General features: G+C 49.1%; 1 protein-coding gene across 2 annotated transcripts in view; it reads right to left on the minus strand.

The window, feature by feature from the left end:
* Window positions 1–8,720: 8,720 nt before the first annotated feature.
* ALDH16A1 (aldehyde dehydrogenase 16 family member A1) overlaps window positions 8,721–27,081 on the minus strand; it is a 35,589-nt gene continuing 17,228 nt past the window's right edge. Inside the window, exons 8-18 of one of the 2 annotated variants that reach the window (XM_078869172.1) lie at window positions 25,888–26,085; window positions 24,883–24,981; window positions 21,879–22,015; window positions 21,221–21,326; window positions 19,207–19,379; window positions 18,211–18,381; window positions 16,963–17,167; window positions 15,809–15,994; window positions 14,189–14,314; window positions 12,005–12,221; window positions 8,721–11,160 (exon numbers count right to left, since the gene is read on the minus strand). In XM_078869172.1, the coding sequence (XP_078725298.1) occupies window positions 12,048–12,221; window positions 14,189–14,314; window positions 15,809–15,994; window positions 16,963–17,167; window positions 18,211–18,381; window positions 19,207–19,379; window positions 21,221–21,326; window positions 21,879–22,015; window positions 24,883–24,981; window positions 25,888–26,085 (1,575 nt within the window). In that variant the 3' untranslated portion in view covers window positions 8,721–11,160; window positions 12,005–12,047. Of the gene's footprint in view, window positions 12,222–14,188; window positions 14,315–15,808; window positions 15,995–16,962; window positions 17,168–18,210; window positions 18,382–19,206; window positions 19,380–21,220; window positions 21,327–21,878; window positions 22,016–24,882; window positions 24,982–25,887; window positions 26,086–27,081 lie in introns of both variants that reach the window. The other variant, XM_078869171.1, reaches the window with a different exon arrangement.

Raw genomic sequence — 27,081 nt, forward strand, 5'->3', positions numbered from 1 at the left:
AAACTCCTCCCCCTTTCTATCTCTCCCCTCCACTATCACGGCCCACACCCCCCCCTCCTTCAGCACGCCCCGCCCATCTCGCCATCGCCCCGCCCATCCCGGTCACCCTCCACCAACCGCCGCGCGCGCTCCCGGCACGGGCGGCGCTTCCCATTGGTCGCGAGCGCCTTCGCGCGGGCGGGGCCAACCGATGCCCGGGGGTGAGGGGAGGGGGGGTTAGTGAGGGGGGTCGGGGGGCGGTGGTTGGGGGGGGGGTGATCACGTGGGAGGCGCGCCGGCCAATGGGTAAGCGCGGCGGTCGCGAGCCATCTTCGTGCTGTCGCCAGATGGCGGACGGCGCAGAGGAGGTAGGTCGCGTCTCGTCGCACTCCGCTACGAGCAAAATAATGCGGGACAGTGTTATTTTTTTTTACCTCGCGGATTATTTTTTGTTGTTGTTTACGTTGTTGTAGTATCTCACGCGTGTTTGTACGCGTGCGTAATTTTTTTGTTTTGTTAATAATTTAAAAAAATCCTCGTTCTGGCGTTTCGATTTTAGCGCGCAAAATGAGGAGCCCTTTCGTTCAAGTTGATGGTTGCAAGTGACGCGATGTCGCGGCTGCTTTAAAGGTAGCGGTGTAACACAACAATAATTCACCTCAGAATGTATTCGCGTGATGTTACCTACGCCGTGCGTGTTATGTTTTTGCCTTGCGTCGTTCACATACGTGTTAACTTTCACCGCTACTGCTATACATTACCGGTTTACGTCATTGCGAATAATCTTGAGGCGTTAAGTACATTTCGCATGCGAGTGTGATGTCATTGTCCACACGGTAATTAATTGCTGCTTACGACATTAACTCCGTAGTTTATTTATGTTTGACATACTTTATTATGGTACGGTGTATATGTATAACATTTTCCTTTCGGTTTAACATGACGTACTGCAATGGTTTTATGTATCGTAATATGATCAATGGCATTGGATTATAATATACCACGGTTGTTTTCTGAAGCAGTTGCTTTAATTTGTATGGAATACATGTACTGTATGTTCAAACGGTGAGGGAAATGTGTATAAAAGCCAGATGTCACCTCCGTTTGTGTTAAAATAAACATCAATTGTTTATACAATGAGCCATCTGCATACAACCAGTATAAATGACATCGGTAGAAAGCCTGAGGTTACATTGATACATTTATAGATACCACCAGAGTGCCAATCAAAATGCAGATGGAAAAGTGAAGTTTTAGTTTTCAGGGACCATAACCAATCAAATTCGTAATTTTGGTGTAATAGTTAAGTGCTGACGATGTCATTATAATCTGTTAATATTGACAGCTTGCTTACGACCCCATCCTCTTGGCATGCATGGCCCTAATATGACTGGCACAGTAGGGGGCACAGGTGGTGCATCGGCCACTCATCTCAGTCATCTCAGTCAGTCGACCCGTGGCACCTGCTGGGTCTGCCCCGTGACCTCCTGCCAGCGGGCGTTCGACACTTCACGTGGCCTCAAGGTGCACATAGCCTGGCACAAGCGCCGTGGTGACGTTACCGCCACTTAATGGCGAATGACGCTTATATGTATAACTCTAGTGCAGCCATATAAAGTATATGGTCTCTTCATCGAGTGGAAATGGCCAGTACTAGGGCAGATGTGCCGAAGATAAACCGTGGCGTTTGGTTGGCGCGAGGAACTCTGTGGACGCAATTACCCAGATGCAAACTTCCATCGAACCGGCAAGTGTTGGACCGCTTTTTTAAATTTGCACATCCAAAGAGAAGCAATGCCATCCGAGGCCAGCGCTGTGGCGACGGCGAGGGAGGTCCCTTCATCGCTGGGCAGAGAAGACGCAAATCCCCGCAAGGCTGGAGCGGCTGCGTCGTCGACACGATCGAAGAGCTGCGCTCCCACGTGGCAGGGCCTCGAGAAAAATGCGTCGAGGAGGATTGGCGAGGGCAGGACGCCTTCTCCCGACACTCTTGTGAACCCCGCGGCTCGTGCCAACGCTCTGAACCGGACAATAACGGCAGAGGACGAGGAGTTGTTGCTGGCCCGGAGGGAGAAAGGAAAGGCGAGTGGGCGTTGGGCCCGTCGACGCCATGCGGGCCAAGCGAGAAAGGGAGGCTTCGAGGGTTTTGCAGAGCGAGTCCAGGAAGAGCAAGTCGCCCCGGGCGATCAATGGCAGAGTTGGTGACGCTGCAGCTATGCGACAGCAGTAGCGAAGAAAGCGGAGGCCAGCAGCGTCAAATGACGAGGCCACTTCTTGGTTCTTTCGGTCAAGTCACGTAGAAGGGAAATAATAATGAAAATAAAACATAATAAAATAATTCTCGCGACGTTTCGGCCACAACGCAAGCAGCCGTCCTCAGGTGACGCTGTCTTTCCGACAGACCTGTTCTTCACCTGAGGACGGCTGCTTGCGTTGTGGCCGAAACGTCGTGAGAATTATTTTATTATGTTTAATTTTAATTTTTTTATTATTTCCCTTCTACGTGACTTTACCGAAAGAACCAAGAAGATGAATCCCTGCAGTCACGAAAGCTTTAAATCGACGTGGCCACTGTTTTGCCACGACTCCCATCGCCTCGCAAAAGAAGCAGACGCACCACCAGACCCACCGATTTCTAATGACCCTCTTGTTTTTTTTTCCCCCCCTTTCTCAACAGGTGATCGAGCATTGTGAAAGCGATGGCTCCGTATCTGACTGAGGAGCAGAGGAGGAAGGTAGTAGCGTGGATGGAGATTCACGGATCCGTGGCGCACACGCAGCGACTTTTCCAGGAGGAATTTGACCGCGCGCCACCGCAGAGGAAAACCATTTACAAATTGTATCGCAAATTCTGCGATACGGGTTCGGTTAGAAATGTGAAGAAAAAGCGGGCAAAAACTGTGAGAACGGAGGAGAATGTGATGCGCGTGCAGGATGCCATGCTCAACAGCCCTCAGAAGTCCATCCGCAGGACAAGCGCGGAACTCAATTTGTCCTATGGCAGTGTTTCGAGAATTCTTCACGACGATCTAAATCTAAAGGCGCAGCAATCGAATGTTGCACAAGTTAAGGAAGATGACAGTTGAATCATGCTATATTAGAAAAAAAGTTTGGCTGGCTGGCTGGCGCACGGGCTGGGCAAGTGCACGGTGGTGACGTCAATGCGCCTTTCTGCGTGATGACGTCACCCACAGCATTGAACCGACTTGTTTTATGCTGATGTCACGCCTGCCACCCACCCTCCACCCCGGCCGTGTATCTCGCGCAATTACATGAGGCAGTGCTTGTTAATATCTAAAATGTAATTTTCACTAACTTCGCAATTATTGATGAATATGTAGAGCTATAATCTTAGTTCTTTCGGTAAAGTTACCGAAAGAACTAAGATTATGAATCCTTGCAGTCACGAAAGCTTCAAATCTAGAATTAATGTAGAGCTATGTTTGTGCTGTTTTATATTGGTCGATCTGTCCAAGCATACATTGATATCATGTAACCTGGAGTACGATGGACCCCCGGGTTTTTATTTTATGGATACAACCGAGCGATTCTGTGATTTTTGGCAATTGTGACAACGACTTCAGCATATGCACAGGTTGATTGAAATGTAGGCTGCATATTTTATTTGTTTCTTGTTTGCCTGGGGTACTCCAGACAGCAGTAGTGGATAATATGGAACATAATAACATGTTTTCATGGGTATTCCCAATTGTCAATTCCATTGTGTAAAAGACCATATTGTAATTATTATATCAGAATGGGAACTGATGAAAAACAATGACAACCAGCAAAGCTCGATACACAAGTGTGGATACGCTACGTTCCTCATTGTAGAACGTGGGCGAGCAATGCAGCGGTGAGATCAGTGGGGATGGTGACGGTGACTTTTTGGATGGTTGAGGAATCGAACATCATCTGAGACATGAGACTCAAAGAACAAAAATGATCATTTGATAGAATTGGTTGCGTCTGAACAAGACAATACCACTTAATGTCTGGAGAGAAGAACTGGGCTCTGTCAAGGAGAAAATCGTGAGGCGCGTGCCGTGGACAGTGCCGGTGATGGGAGAATATATACACACTAATTCCAGCAATTGCACGACAGAGAAGCCAAGAAAAGGGTGGTTGGGACAGAAGGCATGTTCAAGATTAGGGCGAAGGAGGGGAAGATGCAATATATGCGGACGAGTAAAGCAGATGAGGAAGCAAGTCTTGTCCAAGGCCAGAAAAGATGGGAGCTAGAAATAACAGTCTGGAGTCTTAATGTTGCTGTATATTGCGGAGGTCCATAAGATGTCATCAGATACCTGCTCTGTATCGCCAGAGAAGAGAAGCAGGTGGTTTGAGTTTGATTTGCTTGATATCCATGAATGTGTTTCCCAAGGGAGAGCCTGCAGCCAAATGCAGGTGTTTCTTGTGTCCTCAAGGTGACCGTGCGTGCATTTCCTTGACATCCTGTGGATATGATGCATTTGCCATGATGAGGGTTCGTGTGATGCGAGTGTAAAATTCATGAGAGAGTATTTTAAATCGTGATAATGCCTAGGGGCACTTTTCATTGCTCTGAATGTGAGTCGTTCACGTTGTACTTATTCGTAGGGATGGTTTTGTGGTGTTTTCTGACAATTAGGACTTTTCGTGTGGTGTCAATTGAACCAAAATTATCAATGTGCGTTTGCAAAGTGCAGCATTGCATAATGCATCATAATACTGTTTAATGCCTGCTTGTGGCCCAGTGTCGTGTGTGACTTACAGTTGAGTTAAAGCATTAGTTTTGTGCATGGATAAATTTAATAAATACTGTACACTCTGTTAATTAGTTTACTAAGTAATCATTTTGGTTAATAAACAATATATACCTTATTTAAACGTTGACCTGTCTGAACCGTGTGTTTTATATGATGGACTCAACTCGTGTTCAATAATGTGCTCTTGATGGGGTTTGGTTGGACCCCAGATAATTGGGGAACGGGCGTTTCGCCATGTGACCAGTATCGGGGTCGGTGAATCCGGGACTGAAATACGTCCAACGGTAAATAGAAAAAGTGGATATAAAGGGGCCGTCCCTAAATGACGTCACGCGATTTTGGACGTTTTTTGACCCCCCCCCTTCGTCACACGGCGTCACAAAAAGTCAGACCCCCCTCTCAAAAATGACGTCACAAAGCTCTGCCCCCCCCCCCTCCAGAAAAAAAAACATGCTTCAAATCGCTTTAAACTATTGTCATTGTAGTGCTTATTGATGTTGTAGGAGAAAACATTTATTAAAAAGTCTAAGAAGAACGTCTATATTTGAAGTTGCGCATTTTGATGTGACGTCACATTTCTCAAAACCCCCCCTCCCTCGTCACATGTCTGACCCCCCCCCTAGGTGCGTGACGTCATTTATGGACGGCCCCTAAGCCAAAGTTTGGCCCGTTAAAGGGATACCCAATGTGTCAAGTTGGTCTTGCTATGTGCTATAACACAAGGGGTTCTGAAACCAAAATAACGAGGCCATTTTTTTCGAATGCCGTACAAAGTTCGTCGTTTCAAGAGCCGCGATGCATGTGACGAAGCACGCAACGTCACGAAGCCGTCTCGTAAAGAGTCCGCACGCTGCTCTGGAGACGCCGTTTGCCGACTGCGGTGCAAGATGATGAAGAGGGAACGCGAAACTGGCGCTGTTCATGATGCACGTGGTCAAGGTGAAAAGCCACCGCTTCCAACGTGGTTTGATATAAACACGTTCCTTCGGAGTGGGCAGGTAGGAACTTGGTTGGACAGCGCATTCGTGCACGACAGACAGACACATAATCCCTGGTGGGCAGTGTGGAAGCTGTTGTTCCTACCTGTATAAGTGTATCGTGTCGTGTATAGTGTAGTGAGTAGGTGAAACGTTGAGTTTTATAAGGGCACCACGGGGTGACCAGCCCACCCCCACCCAGCCCCACCCCTCCCACTCCCCACCCAGCCCCACCCTCCCCACTCCAATGACAATAGTTTAAAGTTATTTGAAGCATGTTTTATTTTCAAAATGGAAATATGATTTGGGGGGGGGGGGGGGCAGAGCTTTGTGACGTCATATTTGAGGGGGTCTGACTTTTTGTGACGCCGTGTGACGAGGGGGGGGGTCAAAAATCGTCCAAAATCGCGTGACGTCATTTATGGACTGCCCCCGAAGTCAAGATTTCACCTTTGATGCTTAAAGCGCCCCCTAGCGCGTCAGCGTGGGTTTTGTGTGGCGTGGTTATTTTGTTTGTCTGTTACGTACGCACTGAAGGAAAACGTCTGAAAATGACTCCGATGTCACGTGGGTAAGCGGATAATACTTCGTGTCTCTGCGGAAAAGTATTCGTGTTGTGCACAACCATCAAGCCCCACGGCCTTTTGGGAGCGCATCGTTTAAGCAGGATTGATTTTTCAACGTGTAATCACGTTAAAGATACAGGGTGCTACAAAAAAATGTGGAACACTTCTGAGAATTTGCAACAATACCACGAGAAATGCGCCCTCCGGGCTCTGGAGACCACCTGGAGAAGATTCCAGGCACGCGTTGACAACGATGGCGAACAAGTGGAGACCCTTTGAAGCTATTAACGTTACATTTGTTATCACGTTCAGGTGTATTATTAGCCGTACTTTTTTCCCATTAAAAACGTTAGTCCCATATAAGTGTTAAAACATTTTTTTTAAGTACCCAGCACATTGTCTGGTGCCCCAATTGTAGCCGCCAGTGCACCCAGCGTCACGCCATGAGACGAACAATCCAAATTTGTCTTCTTGGTTCTTTCGGTAAAGTCACGTAGATGGGAAATAATAAAAATAAAATATAAAATACAATTTTCACGACGTTTTGGCCACAACGCAAGCAGCCGTCCTCAGGTGAAGAACAGGGCTGTCGGAAAGACAGCGTCTGAAAGAACACCACCAAGCTGGGGTAGAGGAGGGCACCTTAACGAATGAATTTGCATATCAGCAGAATAATTTTAGCTTAAATATACGCTGCCAAGCTTGGTGGTGTTCATTCAGACGCTGTCTTTCCGACAGCCCTGTTCTTCACCTGAGGACGGCTGCTTGCGTTGTGGCCGAAACGTCGTGAGAATTTGATTGATATTTTTATTATTTCCCTTCTACGTGACTTTACCGAAAGAACCAAGAAGATTAATCCCTGCAGCCACGAAAGCTTTAAATCGAAATCCAAATTTGATCTCTCCTTGAGCAGTGCCAATCCCTTTGGGTTAGAAAACGCCCCACGAAAGTGTCTAGACTCCTCCTTCTTACGAACGATTTCGGTTCCAGGTCTGTTCGTACTCCTGTCGATTACAAACACGTTGTACGGCATGTGCACTAAATACGGGGAATGGCTTTAAAAGTTATATAATCTCCTGTAGATGCCACCGGTTTTTCGTGTTCTGTAGATGCCACTGGTTCTTCGCGTTCTACAAATGTAGATGCCACCGGTTTTTCGTGTTCTGTAGATGCCAATGGTTCTTCGCGTTCTGCAAATGTAGATGCCACTGGTTCTTCATGTTCTGTAGATGCCACTGGTTCTTCGCGTTCTGCAAATGTAGATGCCACCGATTCTTCATGTTCTGTAGATGCCACTGGTTCTTCACGTTCTGTAGATGTAGATGCCACTGGTTCTTCGCGTTCTGCAAATGTAGATGCCACCGGTTTTTCATGTTCTGTAGATGTAGGTGCCATTGGTTCTTCACGTTCTGTAGATGTAGATGTCACCACCGCCATCTATTGCGTGGCGGTTGAACTTACGACTCTCGGTCCGAACAGGCAACTGGGCGTATGGGACAGGGTTGTCCGTAACTCTGAACGTTCCTAAGTCGAATGTGCGTAAGTAGAGAAGTCAATGTACAACAGAACGACCTCGGGAGATCTATTAAGTGACCTCTGGTCCACACACAATAGGGGCAAGCACTTTGCCACCTGCATTGTCACATAACAGGAATGTTCGTTGCATGACAGTCAGAGCAATATTTTACAACAAAAAATTGAGCTGTCATTTAACCAAAATTGAGTGGAGAATCAAATTCGTGAATATTTGTGTGCGGTCATTGGTGACTTGGCCGGAACCATCAACTGCATTTGAGAGCCGGTTTAATCTCAGGCGAGTGCCTACATTTGAACCCAGGATCTCACTTGTCAGTGGCACCAGCTAAGTGCCCTGACGTTTGAACTAAGTGGTCCACACCTCCAAACATGAGCAACATTTTCTTTTTTTTGTTTTATAACTTCCCAGCTGCACTCTTTTGTTTTGATTTTTGTTTTCTTCTTCAGAAAAGTGAAATTCATCTTCTTGGTTCTTTCGGTAAAGTCACGTAGAATGGAAATAATAAAATAATAAAAATAAAACATTAAATAATTCTCACGACGTTTCAGCCACAACGCAAGCATCCGTCCTCAGGTGGAGAACAGGTCTGTCGAGAAGACAGAGTCTGAAGGACACACCCCAGGCTTGGAGCGTCTATTTAAGCTGGGATGGAGGGGGGAAGAGCGCCTTGACAAAATAATTTGCATATCAAGAGGAATTTAGCATATTTATGGAAAATGCAAAGTGAAATTACTATTCACTTTGTGATATGGGCAGCAAGCTTATCAATGGCTAATCGTCGTGCAAGGTTTAACAAGCATATGGATTGATTCACCCCTTCTGTCCTAAACACAACAGGAAACGTATCGTATTAAAGCTTTTTTTTTATTGCGATCGTCATTCTTACATAAAAATCTTTAGAATATAATTTGGGGGGGGGGGGGTAATATTACAATAAGTGCATGTCAGTGCCCTATTGTAATATTCATAACGCCGGTCAAAATATTGTCCGACAGGATCCAGGTCCATTGCATTCGTCACCGTCATTTGGATGCACAATCTGCATCTGCAATCAAAACTGCCTCATGGCACGAGCCGATTGATTCGCCACCGGTCAAAATGCAACCGCAGGCGCGTAACATTTGAGGTAATAGCACACATTGCAATTATGTGATGATAATAATAAAAACAGTATCAGGTTTTTAAACCAGGTACTGGGCAGTGTTACTCGTAATCAAAAACAAAATCCACAATTGGAAATCGGGAAACGTCGGCTTTTAAACCGGGCACTGGGCAGTGCCACCCATAATAAAACCAACAATAAAACCCACAATTAAATGACAATTCTAAAACGGCGTCAGATTTTATACACCAGGCCCTGGGGCAGTGAGCGCCACGCATTTCTCAACTGAAACTCTCCGCGAAGATTCAAGTTTTTTTTTTGTTTAACGAGATTGACAACTCAAAGAGACCCATCATTAGGACGAGTCTCATGCGCCAGAGTTAATTGGGGCGTTAAGTCTGCCAGTAGGGGGTGGGGGGGGCGCGATGATTGCTGCTGTGGGGCACGATCCCAAATGATCAACACTTGGACCCTGGCGCTCGCACACACGATGGCCTGCTCCAGCAAACCACGTCAGGGGATCTTGTAACGTCCGCCGTGATGTACGCCGTGCCCCATTATCATCGGAGTTAACCCCTTCCACCGTTCCGAGATGTCTGCGAGTGGCAGGCTGGGTGTCCCGTTTACCGTCGATCTCGCAACGTGGAAGAGGCTCAGCGTTAATTTTGTTTAGAGAGGCGTAGTAGCGCCGTTGCTTTTAAAGACGTCGTTACTCACCGCGGAGAACTGTAGCGACACGACCGCAAAACTGTGCCGCACGTCCTCTCGCATGGCCTTGTGGGAGCCTCGGTACCGATAAAGTTATTATATTTCAGAAGAGCTGATGACATGCACGTATGTCATCGGAACGGGAAAGGGTTAATATACCGACAGTAATAACCAGGGCAGCCAGTAGATTAGTAACCGTAAACCCTCTGCGACAAGTGGTGGATGCGCTACCACGGATCTCCACTCTGCCCATCCCCCCTGCTCTCCTTAAACAGATCCTATTGAGATCACAAAATATCAAATGTGAACATAAAATCGTGGAAATGTTTACGTTCAAGATATCGTCAATTCCTTTCAAGCGTGTGTAACTTGTGACGTGTAAACTTTGCTGCGGCCCCTTGTCGGCTGGCCGAGTTGGCCCTTGACAGAGAGCTGCAACGCTCGCTTGGATGCACTCGGCGAACACACTTCTGAACTTTTGAGGACCACGACGACTGCCCATGAAAAGTACCACGCCGAACTAAGACGGTCACCGCATCACGCGCTTCTGCGACCGTCTGGAACCGCTCTTCCCTCCCGATATTAGGAGGCCACTGGCACAGGTCGCAATCGGGTACCCGATACCCGTACCCTACCCGATACCCGGCTACCCGTACCCGGCCGGGTACGGGTACTGGTACCCGTTTGCGACCCTGGTGCGGCCGGGTACGGGTAAGGAATCAAAACCCGTTTGCGACCTCTGGCCACTGGGAGCCACGCACTTTTAAACCATCAAGATTGAGAACTCATTTCTTGACAACTGCTTTTTGTGTTTAGTTTGTTGTCCTTCCCCAGCACCTCCGATTAGCGCGGTTGGCTACGTACCGTAACGAAAGAAGTTCAACGTGCGTGCACCGTGTGTGACATTGCACGACACAACCCGTGATCAACTCTGGAACAAAGTCTCCCAACTGACAATCACCCAGCACGGTTCCGCCTTGCGTCACTTCCCGGTCGTCGTCGTCGCCTGCTGAAATGAAACATTAAAGTAGAAAACGCGCTGCACGCGCCTCACGGTTGACAAACACAGCCCAAGTAACGGAGACTAGAGGCTGCGGATTCAAATTAACGCAGGAATCTTGTGCATGTGTCCGTGTGTGTGCGTCGCAACGTGACGTACAGAGCACCGATTCTGTTCAGGCAGATGTGTGTGTGTGTGTACGGTGTGGGGAGCAATAGTGTAGCGGTTAGCGCTACGCTGCGCTATGAACCCGGCGACCCGGGTTCGATTCCCGCTCACTGCCAACACCAGTGATGATTATCTGAACCGGTCCTGGGCCTTCCCTAGGTCGACTCAGCCTGAAATGAGTACCTGGTGCGGTGTGTAAACATCGCCACTGAGGAGACAAAGGCGGTTGGGCGTGGTGCTGGCCACCCACCCCCTCGTGTACCGTTTCTGGCCTTCATAGGTATTCGCTAACAGCACTTGCCCCAAGTCTGTTAAGGCTATACGGGGGATCTTTGTCTTTGTAGATCAGTAGATCAACTCAGCCTGAAAAGGGTACTGGGAGGGGGGGGGGAAAGACACAGGAGCATAGGATTACAGCACAATCGTAAACATTTTGCTGCGCTACTAACCCAGGGTGGCTAGGAGATGTTAATTACCTCGCCCCGGCGGTATGCAGGAGGTCGTGGGTTCAATCCCAACTCCGACGCCTGCTGCTGTATATTTGGAATGTGCGTGTCTCTCTCTCCCTGTGGTCGCGTGGATTTTTTTTCCGGGTGTTTCGGGTTTTTCCCTCCACATTTAGAATCAACATCACGCGTCTTAAGAGTATTTGGCTGCTATAGATTTCCACACGATGATGATGATGAGCCACTTCGCTGACATATCATTTGGTGATGGCCGAGTCGTTTCTGAAAAAGAGCTACAGCACAGCTACACATCTGGTAAAATAAAATGTGAAATGTTTTTGTAAAATTTAGATTTAAAGCTTTTGATTTAAAGCTTTCTTGGTTCTTTCGGTAAAGTCACGTAGAAGGGAAATAATAAAATAATATTTTTTAAATAATATATAAAGAACCAAGAATATCTTCTTGGTTCTTCTTGGTTCTTTAGGTAAAGTCACGTAGAATGGAAATAATAAAATAATAAAATAAAACATAATAAAATAATTCTCACGCTGTTTCGGCCACAACGCAAGCAGCCGTCCTCAGGTGAAGACCAGGTCTGTCGGGGGAGACAGCGTTGTGGCCGAAACGTCGTGAGAATTATTTTATTCTTTTTATTTTTTTTATTTCTATATTTACATTCTACGTGACTTTACCGAAAGAACCAAGAAGATGAATCCCTGCTGCAGTCACGAAAGCTTTCAATCGAAACCAAGAATATGTTTTTGTTGGTTTACCAACGCTCCCGCGATCAAAGCCGTGTGCCCATTGCGGCGGCGCTCAGTTGGCAAACGAGTCTCCCATGGGCAGCCACAGGTTCTTGCACTGCGTGGCGTGGTACAGGAACTCCTCGCCCTGGCCACACTCGGTGCTCGCCCAGTCGCGCTCCACGCCGTAGTTCACCCACGTGCGCTTCAGGTTGCCGGCAGAGGCGCTCTCCACAAACTTGCTCCCCTGCGAGCCATCGAGCGCACAAAACAACAACAACAAAATGGGTAAACAAATGCTATATTCTTAGGTTTTTTCGGTAAAGTCACGTAGGTAAAACATTAAAATTAATAAAAGTAAAATAAAATAAAAATCACGACGTTTCAGAGGCAACACAAGCTTCCGTCTTCAGGTGGAACCGTCACAGCCACGACAGCTGTATCAAGTAAATGAGAGATTGCAGGAGCTACCACTAGTTTTGCAACGCGCACACACACGCGCGCGGGCGTAGGCCTCGGCAAGGTAAGGTAATTGTACCCTTTTTACTGGGTAAAAGGGTAAAGGTGAAAGGTAAAGGTGTCGACATGCCAAGGGGTAAGGGTAAAGGGTAAGGTAAAAGGTAGGCTCGTTGCTTTTTACCTTTTACCTTACCTGCTAAAGGGTAAAAGGTAGGGTAGAGTGATTGTATTGTGGTAAGGTAAAAGGTATGGTAAAGGTAGGCTCGTTGTTTTTACACTTTTACCTTACCTTGCCGAGGCCTACACACGCGCGCGCATTTATTTGCACTGGGCCCAAGAATTAATGAAACTTGACGTCTTCTTGGTTCTTTCGGTAAAGTCACGTAGAATGGAAATAATAAAATAATAAAAATAAAACATAATAAAATACAATTCTCACGACGTTTCGGCCACAACGCAAGCAGCCGTCCTCAGGTCTTACCGACAGACCTGTTCTTCACCTGAGGACGGCTGCTTGCGTTGTGGCCGAAACGTCGTGAGAATTATATTTTATTATGTAAAATTTTTATTATTTTATTATTTCCATTCTACGTGACTTTACCGAAAGAACCAAGAATATGAATCCCTGCAGTCACGAAAGCTTTAAATCGAAATCAAACTTGACGTGTTGAATAAAAGTGGGTGGTTTTCCTTTCGGTATGTTTAAGCAAAATTTTGCAAGCCTACCCCGCGCTTTTATTCAGCACATCAAATTTGATTAATTCTGGGGTAAAGATTATAATTAGTTTTCTACTTTTGAGTGCAAATAAAAGTGTGTGCATTGGCAAACTTGTTTTTTACCAATATTTTTGTTAAATCTGCATTTACTACTATATTTACCCAAGGATGTCGGTGTGTACTGCGCCTGACGTCACTCCACATCGACCAGCACCCCTCATTAATAATCATGAACAGGTGACGTCACTCCACATGGCGAGGGCGAGGCGCCTCCTCCCCCCATCCTCGGCGTCAACTCACAACCCTCACGACAAAGGCAGAACCCTCATGGATATTTTTTTCGGTCAGAAATATTGGTTAGGAGATGTTAACAACCTCGCCTGGTATACAGGAGGTCGTGATTTCGATCCCGACCATGACGCCTGCTGCTGTATATTTGGAGTTTGAAACTCTCTCTCTCTCTTTCCGTGGTCGCGTGGATTTTTCTCCGGGTCCCCCGGTTTTCCCTCCGCATTAGGAATCAACGTCACGCGTTTAGAGTATTTGGCTGCGATACATTTCCACACGATGCCCCACTTCACCGAGCTATTATTTGTGATAGCCAGGTCGCTTCTAAAAAATTAACGCGTAAAAACAAAGTTTTTCACTACAAATCCTTTATATGCGTGGCATCGGTTTTATTTTATTATTCAGTTCTGTTTTTCTTGAGTAAGAGTTTCATTTTTATCACATTGGTATTTTAAATTAAATATGAAAAAAAAATTTTCCTAAAAAGTGGAAAATTTTGGAAACATTTTTTCACGAAAATAAATTGTCACGCGCCAAAATGTCAGCTCGATTGGATCACGGGAAGTGGGTTAAAAAACGACCGAAAGATTTGCACGGTCGTAAGCGCGCAAGCAAGCAAGCAAGTGAACTTAATATAAAGGATTTAAAAAAGAGCTCTATAGCCGTGGACCTGAGCTGGTAAAATAAATATTAGTTTAGTTGATGCCTCCCTGCTCATCCTGCCGATCCGAGGCCACGGCAAGGTTGTACCTGCTCACTGCCGAAGTACCACATGGCCTGCACGTCCTGGTGCTCCGCCAGGTACTTGGTCAGGTGGTCCCGCGAGCCGGTCAGGATGTTCACGACACCGGCTGGCAGATCGGACGTGTCGAATACCTGTGCACGCGCGCGCACACGAGCACGCGCACAACAGTAGCTTCCCCATCAACTTTTCGGAATCTAAGGTTGGCGGTACGGCATGCCAAGCGAGGGGGGAGTGGTTTCTACCCCGACCGTTCACTGACTTTGTCCCACGACTGAGGCTTCAAGCTCGCGTCAAGAACAGCCTGGAAGACGCAGCCTTGCGGCTTGCCTATCAACGTGACGAGGGAGATGTTTTGTCTCTTCGTTGGTGCGCGTTTCCTTAACCTGCCTGCGAAGTTTTGTTTTCTAATTATCTCGCTCGACCCACCGAGCGAGTCTGCAGAGGGTTTTCGAGGTTAGATTCCCGCAGCACCTGGTTAATTTCTCGTACGAATTGCCCAATTGCTCTGCGGCTGCCTAAAAAGAGGACTTCAGCAGTGGCGGAGCCAGGATTTTCAAGTGGGGGGGGGGGGGCAACCCCTCCAGCAACGAGAAATGATAGAGGAGTTGTTAGTAGTAAGTGAGGACTTGTCCCTTGCTTTTTATTCGAGGCGTGTGCGGCGATGGCGCAGCCATCGATCGAGGGTCGAATTCTAACCGCGTTGTGTGAAAGTCGTGCACTGTAGACGCAACTGCGCACAAATCTGAGTCACTTATAACCGCTTTGCCGTTACTTATTGCCAATTATGGACTATTGTCCTATCATCTCATAGAGTCCCTGGTACGTAATAATATGCTACACAGTGGCAGTGGGGGGGGTCGCAAAATGCCGATTTATTACTCATAAACCCAAATGATCCGATCGAAATCCCTTATTGGGGGGGCACGTGCCACCCCACCCCCCCCCCCCCCCCCCACTGGACTTCAGGCATCCCATGCACGAGCACGTACATGCAAACATTCACCAATTAAAATAGTCTCAAGCTCTCGATAGATTCATCGAATCGTGCGCGTGACAGAATAAGATGACTCTCCGTTGAACTATCTTGCGGGCAAACGGAGCGTGTGGAGAGGCGGTGCAGTGGTTGGCACGCCGCGCTACGAACTCGGCAACCTGGGTTCGATTCCCTGCCGCTGGGAACTTTAGTTGGCGAGCGTTCCGGACCAGTGCTGAGTGCCCGCTTACCCAACCCGCAGTGACCAGCGTGATGCAGCGCTGCTAAACAACGTCCGTGACCCACGTGGCTTTGAAGTCAGCGGCGAGATGTTAATTACCTCGCCCGGTATACAGGTCGTGGGTTCGATCCCGACCCCGACGCCTGCTGTATATATTTGGAGTTTGCGTGTCTCTCTCTCCCTGCGGTAGCGTGGCTTTTCCTCCGCGTCCTCCGTTTTTTTTGCCTCCAAATTTAGAATCAACGCGTTTTAAAGTGTTTGGTCGCGATAAATTTCCACGTGACGAGCCACTCTGCTGCGCGATCATTTGCGACGGCCAGGTCGCTTCTGAAAAATATCTCAATAGCTCAGCGGGCCTTAACCTGGTAAAATAAATAAAAAAACAGCGGCCGTCGACGGGCCCCCACCCACCTGATAAAAGTCGAGCGCGGGCAGCGGGTGCCTCTCGCTGGGCACGATGACGACGGCGTTGCCCCTGACGATGGCCGCCGCGAAGAGGCTCACGAAGGCGAGCAGCGGCCTCTCGTCGGGGCACGCGACGGCCACCACGCCCACGGGCTCGCGCACCATCACCGTCGCCCCGTACAGCGTCGTCTCCTGCACGCGCGCAAACGCACGCACCGCCAAATGGCACATGGAGGGGTGGTGGTTTTTCAACGCGCGCGCCAAACTCTTTGCCGCGAACAGGCAGGCTCGTGTAGAGGCACGTCTACCGCGGTGGCTAGATGTTAACTACCTCGCCTTGTATGGAGGGGGTCGTGGGTTCCATCCAGACCCTGACACCTGCTGTTGTATATTTGGAGTTTGCGTGTCTCTCTCCCCGTGGTCGCGTGGATTTTTCTCCGGGTTTTCCCTCCACATTTAGAATCAACGTGCGTTTAGAGTATTCGGTGGCTTTAAATATCCGCGTGATAGCCCACTTCGTTGACCTATCAACTGTGGCCAGCAAAATAACTCGGTGGGCCTTACCTGCTAGAATATAAATTGGCTGTAGTTTTTTATTGCCCAGTGCGACTTGCCAGCTTCGAACCGCGAACCTCTGTAACAAGCGGCCACGCGTTTTGTGCAAGCGCTGGCTCTCCCGGTAAGTTCAGAGTCCTTGGCTGCCACCTGCATCAACGGATGCGGCTCCTCACGCGTTCATCAGCCCCCTGCGGTCAGCCGCACCGGTTCACCACGAATTCACCAGCACTGCTTGCCCTCCCCCCTGTATGCACAAGCTCCGGTTCCCCACACATTCACAGTCCCTGGCTTTTTCACCATTGGAACCTCATTTGCCATGTGAGACTAGGCTCTAAGGAAAGCTGTCTCGGGTGTGGACCAATCAACTTCAAGGACAGTGCATACATTATCAGAGTCATGTTTTTTTTTGTTTGCATTATGACTGCAGGTTTTGTGGTCTATGCAAACATGACTCCTTGTAAAAAAAAGGTGTCAGTTTTGTTGCCAGATAGAAGTGTAAAAAAAAAATTTCAGTCCCTGGCTTGCTCCGGTTTGCTCTGCGCGCCAGCCCTGGTTGCCCGCACCCCCCCCACCCCCGCCGCGGCGGCCCAGCGCGTGCCCACCTGCACGGTGCCGCCGTACTTGTCGCAGTAGGCCGCCCAGTGGAAGAGCCGGGTCACGCTCTCCTCCACCTCGTCCAGCGCGGCCGCCGGGGTCACGCCCGTCAGCGCCGCCAGCCGGCGCGCCACCTCGTCGCGCCGCAGCTCCAGGTTCTCCGCCATGTAGTACACCACCTGGGCACGGTTGTGAGCCGCGCGCTTGCCCCACCTGCGCCGGCACGTGTGTGTTGAACTTCTTTTTGCACTGTCCATAGCCAACCGTGCTAATAAGAGGTACGGGGGAAGGACAACAAACTAAACGCAAAAAGGCATCCTCTGGATGAAGGAGGGGCAGTTAAAGAGACGGCCATTGGAGTGGACTCCATGAGTCAGGTGACCTACGAGCAAATGGTCGGATACTCTAAGGGTAGACCCTTGGAGGTCGCCCCTCGACTGTGAAGCAGCAGAAGCAACTGCAGAATCTGTCAGAGGACGGAAGGCGTTCGTTCGTTCATTTGTCCGCCCGTCGCGCGCGCAGTCAGCGAAGGACCGTTGCCGTCAAACGCGTGACCTCTTGCGATGACAGCGTTCGCGTGTAAGCTGCCCTTGCTGCCGTACGCCGGCGTCTCCTGTGATTTGGTTGAGCCACGGATCATGGCGAGAGGGGTGGGGGTGAACACGGGGGTTGGGGCCATTCCTTTGAGGGTCGCGGTCTTCACTTCAAACGTCGATCGCTAACCGAAGTGCGCAAGTTGCTGGAGTCCACGCATCGGGACGGGGCGACGTGTCCACAGAGTGACAGCCGGCGTCTCTTTCGAACTAAGCTCTCGATCGCCAGGGGTGACATTTCTGACGAAGTCGAACCGCCAGATGCCAAGAAGGCGCCTTTGGCATCGTGTGCGGGAGGACTGCAGCTGATCCCGATCAGCTTGAAGCAACGCGGAGACGCCGGTGTTAAGATATCAATACAATACACGCTATACCAGCGTTAAGGTCACGTAGCAGGGAAATAATAAAATAAGAAAAAGAAAACATAATAAAATATTATTTTATTATTTCCCTTCTACGTGACTTTACCGAAAGAACCAAGAAGATGAATCCCTGCAGTCACGAAAGCTTTAAATCGAAATTTATACCAGCGTTCTTTGCTAATTTTCACTTTCGCCGATAAAACCTCATCAGTGCGCGGGCCGCCACACGCATTTGAAACCACTGGGGGTTTGACAGCAGCACGACGACGGGGGGGGAGGGGGGGGGGTGGTGGCTGCGTACCCGGGCGCGGCCTTGTGCGCCGCCTCGACGGCGTTGCGCACGTCCTTGCGGTTGCCGTCGGCGACGTAGGCGATCACGCTGCCGCCGTCGGGCGCCAGCACGGGCCTCGAGTACATCCCGTCCGGACGCTTCTGCGCCCCGCCGTAGTACAGCTTGTACGTGCGGTCCACGCTGCGCCGTTTGGCGGACGCACACGCACGCGCACACACACGCAGCGTATCACAGCGCGACCCACACGCCGATACAGCGCGACAACACGACGCTCAGCAAACCATTACGGCACACGACGAACAAAGTACGGCCGGGGTGAGTCTACCACTAAACTATTTTTTATTTTACCAGGTAAGGCCCACTGAGCCACACCAGCTCTTTTTTCAGAAGCGGCATGGCCACAATTGGTAGCTCAACGAAGTGGGTTTTGGTGTGGAAATGTACAGCAGCCCAATACTTTAAACGCGTGTTTCTAAATGTGGAGGGGAAAACCGGAGGACCCGGAGAAAAATCCACACGACCACGGGGAGAGAACATGGAAACTACGAATATTCAGGCATCGGGGTCGGGATGGAACCCACGACCTCCTGTATACTTGGCAAGGCAGTTAACATCTCACCACTGTGGCGCCCGACCCGACGTTCGTAAGACGAACGGTTCGTGCATCGGAACACAGTGATGCACTGTATTTAAATGCACACGTGGTAAGGATTATAAAACGAGTTACAGTTAAACAAAAAAGGGAAGCATTGTTAAACTCACAAATAAAAAAGAAACATCTACACTTGCATGTAACACTAACAAAATACTGTACAGTAAATAAAGCGTTTGCAAGTGCGAGTTCACATTTGCAAGTCGGAGGATTAAATAAAATCTTTTAGAAGCTCGTTCGTAGGTGCGGATGTTCATCAGGGCAGATGTTCGCAAGTGCGGATGTTCCTAAATCGGGCATTCGTAAGCCGGGCATTCTTAAGACGGGCATTCGTAAGTCGGGGCGTGGCGTGCCTCGGCAGGAGCTGCTCGTGTGCCGTCACGGTGGGGTGTGCGACGGTGACGGCCGTGCCGGGGATGGGCGCCACGTCGGCCCCGTAGGCGGCTCCAAACGCCGCGAGGTCCACGTTGCCGGGGTCGGGGCGGGCGCGCTCCTCCCAGCGGGGCCGCACGTACTCGAATAGGCCCTGCCGCCACCGCGAGGAGGGCGTGACGGGAGACGGGAACCAGCTCAGGTTTGCGTCCTTTCAGTTTTTAAATCCTTTATATTAAGTTCACTTGCTTGCTTGCTTAGGACCGTGCAAATCTTTCGGTCGTTTTTTAACCCACTTCCCGTGATCCAATCGAGCTGACATTTTGCACACAGACTCGTTGTGCGTGACAATTAATGTTCGTGAAAATTTTTTTCCAAAATTTTACACTTTTTAGGACAAAAATATTATATGTAATTACCAATTGCTTAATGGTGCAATGCAATCATCTGACCCATAGGTGGCAGCCATCTCGAGCCAGAGGACGAGAGGACTCTAGCCGCCACGCATATAAAGGATTTATAGTGAAAAACTTTGTTTTTACGGGTTATACTTATTTCTCTTTCCATTCTCTTTCCCAAGTGAGCGTCGCGAGGTGCGGGCACGTCTCCTGTTTACAGCCTTCAATTTCCAGTGGGGGGAAATTCTATTCTGCTATGGCCGGGGTGAGTCGAACCAAAGCGCAACCGCTGTAGAATTCACCCTACCCCCCCACCCCGCAAAGTGGTACAGTAATCCCTCGCCACTTCGCGGTTCAAGTTTCGCGGCCTCAGTGCATCGCGGATTTTTCGAACTGATTTAAAGGCCTCATTATACCTGTGCAGTAACACCATCATCATCATCATTCATCATCACATTCATCGAACTGCACAGGTCTGTCATCGTCGTCATTGTCATCGTCGTCATTGTCATCGTCGTCGTCGTCATTACTGGAGTCAAGTCTCAAGATACTACTGTCATTGGTGAGTGTAGAACACCATAATACGTATCGTATGAGAGAGAGTGAATGTATAATTTTAAGGTTTTATAATTAAATAGATTTAAGTAAAATATACATATAAAGTATAAATATACATATTTTAAACATTCTGGTACCCACACACACACACATACGGAAATTCCTAGGGGGCCAATCCTACTTCGCGGATTTTCACCTATCGCGAGGGGTTCCCGTCCCCATTAACCGCGATAAACGAGGGATCACTGTACTGATTTTATTGGCCCTCGCACGGATGATGGGCTGAGTCAATCCCCAACCAGGATTTGAACCCGTACGCTTCTGATTGCGTGCCGCTTGCTTTTCTGCAGAGCCACCCGGCCGGTTGACATTAGTTTTGTTTCATTATTCGGGGCGGAATCGGTGATGCGGTGGTCAGCGCAGAGTGCTGCGAATCCAGGGAGCTTGAATCCGAGCCACAGCTAACATCCGCGATGTGTGAACGAGACTCGCCACCACCCCCTCCTCCCACCTTCACCAAACCACACCGAGCAGTGTGGTAAGGTATGGTTAAATCACCCCGATGACCGAGATACGTGGGGAGCCTTTCATCCAGCGGTGGATTGACATTACATATTGTTAAATAATCCTTTATTTACCCGGGAAAGCCTCAACAACAGCTAAGATTACAAGGGCACTCTTGCTTAATTTCCACAATCACTGGGAACCATTAACTGCCGGCCCAGGAATAGCCCAGAAACCACACCAGGCCCTCTGTCCCCACGCTCAATGAGCCATCGGTCTCTGTGGGCTTGGGCCTTCCCTTTCTCCATCCCTCCCAATGCCCTCTAGGGCCAGGTAGGGTGCGCGGGTTAAGGAAGAGATCGTTACTCTTTTAAAAGTAAATAGTAAACACGTTAACAAAGTTTAATGTAGCCATTGGTTTGGTTGAACTAATTAAGGTTATAATCTGTGAAGCCTCCCTGGACAGGGCGGGGTGAGACCTCCCTGCACAGGGCAGGGTGAGGCTTCCCTGTCCCTGCGCGTCTCGCTCTCTCACCTCCTTGCCGCCGTCGCGCCCGAAGCCGCTGTGCCGATATCCCCCGAAGCCGGAGGCAGCGTCAAACATGTTGTGTCCGTTCACCCACACCGTGCCGGCTTTGATACTGTGCACACGCACGTGACGCGCACACGCACGTGCTGAACATGGCTTGCGGAGTATGAAGAGGTGCGATGCACCGTTGGGTGGAAAAAAGGCCAATTGAAGCGTCCATAGAAGTAGCCGCGCGACATTATTCTGGGGTCAGTTCTCGAGCATCGTCAACACACGAGTCCGACTCTCAACGGCGTAACTGGGACACGACTGGTGCCGAAAAACCCAACAGGTGCAGGCGCAGGCGGTGCGTTGGCCGGCACACCGCACGCTGAACCCCGTGACCCGTGTTCGATCCCTGACCAAGATTCACAGCGACGATGAGCGACGTACGAACAAGTTGTCAATCTCCCACGCCCCCCTTGTCCCCCGCCGCCACACCAACCCGCACTCACCAGCGCGACGGAAATACGGTAAAATAAAAACAAAAATAACCCCGGCGACCGACACGGCACGGGGGGAGAGGCCTTCGCCCGACAGGGGAACTGACAAAAAGCGCTACGCAAACACCCGCACACACACACAGATAAACAAAAATCCGCCGTGTTCATCGAAGCGGACTCACGACAAGGCGACCTCCAGAGCCAGGGAGAGCTTCTCCGTCCACACGCTCGCCGCCAAGCCGTACGGCGTGTTGTTGGCCAGTTCGACGGCTTCCTTCGCCGTGCGGAAGGGAAGAGCCACCAACACTGGCCCAAAGACCTGCAGCAATAGCGGCAATAGCAGCCACAGCGGCAGCCGCAGCAGTGGCAGTAGCAGCAGCAGCAACAATGGCAGCAACAGCAGCGGCACCAGCAACAGTAGTAGCAGCAGCAACAGCAGCAGCAGCGGCAGCAGCAGCAACAGCGGCAGCAGCAGCAGCAACGGCACCAGCAACAGTGGTAGCAATAGCAACAGCAGCAGCAACAGCAGCAGCAGCAGCGGCAGCAGCAGCAACAGTGGCGGCAGCAGCAGCAGCGGCACCAGCATCAGCAACAGTGGTAGCAGCAGCAACAGCAGCAGCAACAGCAGCAGCGGCAGCAGCAGCAACAGTGGCGGCAGCAGCAGCAACGGCACCAGCATCAGCAACAGTGGTAGCAGCAGCAACAGCGGCAGCAGCAGCGGCAGCAGCAGCAGCAGCAACGGCACCAGCATCAGCAACAGTGGTAGCAGCAGCAGCAGCAACAGCAGCAGCAACAGCGGCAGCAGCAGGAAACTTGATTAATAACGTACAGTGCGCGTAGATGTGACGGCATCTTCAGATGCAGCTGTATTAAACAGGAGACGCTACGTGAATCCGAATTGCATTGCACTTGCAATGCACACGGACTTGAGCGGTCTGCAGTTGTGACAGGCAGCACCTGGTGACTAGAGATGCTTCGATTCTCAAAGGTTAAGGGGCAATCCATTAAGTTCATTTAAACAGCAGTAATTACGCGGTGAATATTTCAGAATTGATTTCGTACGCGGATGCCATCGCATTCAAGAAAATTGTTGAAGGCAATGCACACAAGCTACGGAAATGACTCCTCTGGTACGCAAGGGCTCTACGCCAGATGTCTCAGCGCTTCCTTAGCGACCCCCTATTAACGCAACCAGATTGGAACGAGTCCCTAATTACATACACAACCAATCGCCAAACTTTTGTTCACATTGGACTGTCGATAACCGGGGTTACGTAAGTATGTTGTATGTATGTTGTATGTATGTATGTTGTATGTATGTTGTATGTATGTTCCACTTCTTCCGCACCACGAGATGTTAACTGGGTATGCAGGAGGTCGTGGGGTTCAATCCCGAGCCTGACGACGCCTATTGTATATTTGGAGTTTGCGTATCTCTCTCGTTCTCTCCCCGTGGTCGCGTGGACTTTTCTCTGGGTCCTCCGGTTTTTCCCTTAATTTTTTTAATCAACGTCACGCGTTCAGAGTATTTGGCTGCTACATTCCCACTTGGTGTATGTACTGTGTGTTGAACTTCTTTCGCACCGTACGTAGCCAAGGTGCGGAAAGTGAAGGACAACAAACTAAACACAACAACGAACATAGGCCTCGGCAAGGTAAGGTAATTTACCCTTTTTACTAAGTAAAAGGGTAAAGGTAAAGGTGTCGACATGCCAAGGGGTAAGGTAAAAGGCAGGGTAAAGGTAGCGCAAATAATTACCCGGTAAACACCTTGTTTACCGCTCACTAAAAGCTCCGTGGCGCAGTCCGTGGCCTCCATTTAAAATTGGAATCATCGAGAGTATTCTATATGAATAAAGCGCTCTACCTAGAATTGACTTGTTATAAACCTTGTTCATGTGTAGTAGTACCCCAGCAATTACCCTGTGATCGGGTAATTAGTATGGGGTAAGGGTAAAAGGTAGGGTAAAGGTAGGCCCGTTGTTTTTACCTTTTACCTTGCCAAGGCCTAAATGAGCAGTTCTAAATAAATTAGTTTTCAATCGAGATTCGTGCCTCCCGCTATACAACAGGCGGACGGAAGGGCTCACAAGTGATGCCATCACAACTACGCCTCTATTTAAGGAACGAAACAGGAAGATTTCTCCACAAATATGGCTGTCCGCCTCATGATGCCAGTTGTAATTACCGGCAAGATGTCGTACTCAGATTGTAAACGTTGTGGCTTGGCTCTCCAACACACCGGTGTGCTGTACTAGAGTATACTACACTATACACTACACTACTATACACAATACACTACTATACACTACACTATACACTACTATACACTACACTATACACTACACACTACTATACACTTCTATACACTGCACTATAGACTACACTATACACTACACTATACATTACACTATACACTACACCACTATATACTACACTATACACTACACTATACACTACTATACACTACACTATACATTACACTATACACTACACCACTATATACTACACTATACACTACACTATACACTACACACTAGTGCTGTACTAGTGACGAATCGGCCACGTTCTGTTTACGTGAATACCCTTACTAGTTGGCTGTGTCGGGTGGTGGCGGGTTCTAACGTCACATTTATATATTTACGCGATCTAACCCATAAAAAAACCTCTATTATAAACGTATACAGCCGATGGCATCAACGCTTTCAGCCTTTCAGTTGGAAAAACATGAATAGATTTTTTTTTAAACCATGCATAATAACAAAGTCCAACAAAGTGCAAGGTGATAATAGTTTTTTTACCCTTCTATCTGGCAACAAAACTGACACCTTTTTTACAAGGAGTCATGTTTGCATAGACCACAATACCTGCAGCCATAATGCAAACAAAAAACAATCAACTTCAATAATATATGCACTGTCCTTATCTGATAATATATGCACTGTCCTTGAAATTGATTGGTCCAATCAACTTCAAGGACAGTGCATATATTATCAGAGTTATGTTTTTTGTTTGCATTATGGCTGCAGGTATTGTGGTCTATGCAAACATGACTCCTCGTAAAAAAGGTGTCAGTTTTGTTGCCAGATAGAAGGGTAAAAAAAACAATTGTCATATTTTCTACTGGCAAATGAGGTTCCAAAAGTGCAAGGTGGTTTTAGCCGTGAGCTGCGACAGGGCGGCCACCTCCTCTCTGACGATCCGGGAGGCCGTGTTGACGTTGATGATCAGGGTGGGCGGGTAGAACAGCCCCTTGGGCGGCAGGCTCGCACACACCTGGTACACCTGCACGGGCAACGCACGTCCAGCACGCGATCAACGCTCGGGGTCAAACAAATTTAACGACACCCCCCCCCCCCCTCACGCGCCCCGCCCGTCACACACTAAACGCCTATGACACACTGAAAGTAACCAATCCAATCGGGTTGTGGAAACTAAGCAAAGGTTTGAGATGTTAACTACCCCGCCTGGTGTGCAAGAAGGTCGTGGATTCGATCCCGACCGCGACGCCTGCTGCGTATTTGGAGTTTGCATGCTCACAACCGAATGCGGCAGTTGGATCGGGCGTCTTGCAGGAAACATCAACAGGGCAAGATCCAGGAGGTCAGAATAACGATTCCAGAAAGAAAGCCCTAATTACTTTTCCACGGTCGCCGGGTTCGAAGAGCAGTACGCTAACCGCAACGCTATCGCTCCCCTCGCCACGCACACCTCCCCCACCCCTGCACACAAACCACAAAGATCCCCCCCCCTCCGTGTAGCCTTAACAGACTGTTGGGGCAAGTGCTGTTAGCGAGCACAGATGAAGGCCGGCACGGCACACGAGGGGGTGGGTGGGTGGCCGGCACCATGCCCGGGCCGCCTTTGTCTCCCCATTGGCGAGGTTTACACACCGTACCAGGTACTCATTTAAGGCTGAGTCGACCGAGGGGAGGCACGGAACCGGCTCAGATAAATCGTCACTGGTGCTGGTCGCGAGCGGGAATCGAACTCGGGTTCGCCGGCAAGCTAACCGCGGCGCCAACGCTCCCCACAACCCTAGCACACACCACACACACCACAAACACCACACACGTACGAACTTCTTTCGCACCGTACGTAACCGGCCGTGCTAATCGGGAGAAGCCACCCCGTGTGCGTTTGGCGCATCGCGACCTCGAACCCGCGACACTCGCCGCACGCCTCCCTCACCTCGGCTCCCTCGGCCCTCGCCTCCTCCACGAAGCCCTGGATAGTCGTCCGCTGCGACTCGTCCACCAGGGCGCCCACGTCCACCGTCTTGTCGAGGCTGTCGCCCACGCGCAGGCGCGACATGCGCTCACGCAGCCGCGCCAGCAGCGGCTCCCACACCGACTCCTGCACCAGCAGGCGGGAGCCCGCGCAGCACACCTGCGGCAGGCGCGGGCACACGAGGTCACGTAAGGCCGCACGTGGGCAACACGCACAGGCGCGGGGGAAGTACAACGAATTAAACACAAAAAGCAGTACCTTCTTGGTTCTTTCGGTAAAGTCACGTAGAAGGGAAGTAATAAAATAATAAAAATAAAACATAATAAAATAATTTTATTTTTATTATTTTATTACATTATTTTATTATGTTTTATTTTTCTTATTTTATTACTTCCCTTCTACGTGACTTTACCGAAAGAACCAAGAAGATGAATCCCTGCAGTCACGAAAGCTTTAAATCTAAACAAAAAGCAGTAGCCAAAAAAATGTGTTTTCAACCTAGATTTACAAGAGCATAAGCCACTTCGCTGAGCTGATCTTGACGAACATTGTCCGCGAGCCCTTCGAGCGACGCGTCCTGCCCCGGAGCCCCACTTCACTATTCCTCGGTCTTCTTGGTTCTTTCGGTAAAGTCACGTAGAAGGAAAATAATAAAATAATAAAAATCAAATATAATAAAATAATTCTCACGACGTTTCGGCCACAACGCAAGCAGCCGTCGTTGTGGCCGAAACGTCGTGAGAATTATTTTATTATGTTTTATTTTTATTATAGTATTATTTTCCTTCTACGTGACTTTACCGAAAGAACCAAGAAGATGAATCCCTGCAGTCACGAAAGAAGCTTTAAATCGAAATTTATTCCTCGGTCGTCCGGATGATGCAGTCGACCTTCCCCTCCGATTGGCGCGGTTGGCTAGGTACGGCGCGAAAGGAGTTCAACGTACATGTCACACACGTGAAGCGTGTGTGACATGTACGGCATGACATCACGATCAACTCTCCCAACCGCATGAAACGAATATGCATTTTAATATTACGCGTCAGCGAATATGCGTTTGAATATGTGCGAGTGACCGTGTGCATTTGTACGGACGTGAAAAAATACCATCCACATTTAAATTAACCATCCACATTTAAATCAATAACGAACGCA

This window comes from Lampetra fluviatilis, chromosome 27 (assembly GCF_964198595.1).
Source record: "Lampetra fluviatilis chromosome 27, kcLamFluv1.1, whole genome shotgun sequence".
NCBI classification, from domain to species: Eukaryota; Metazoa; Chordata; class Hyperoartia; order Petromyzontiformes; family Petromyzontidae; genus Lampetra; species Lampetra fluviatilis.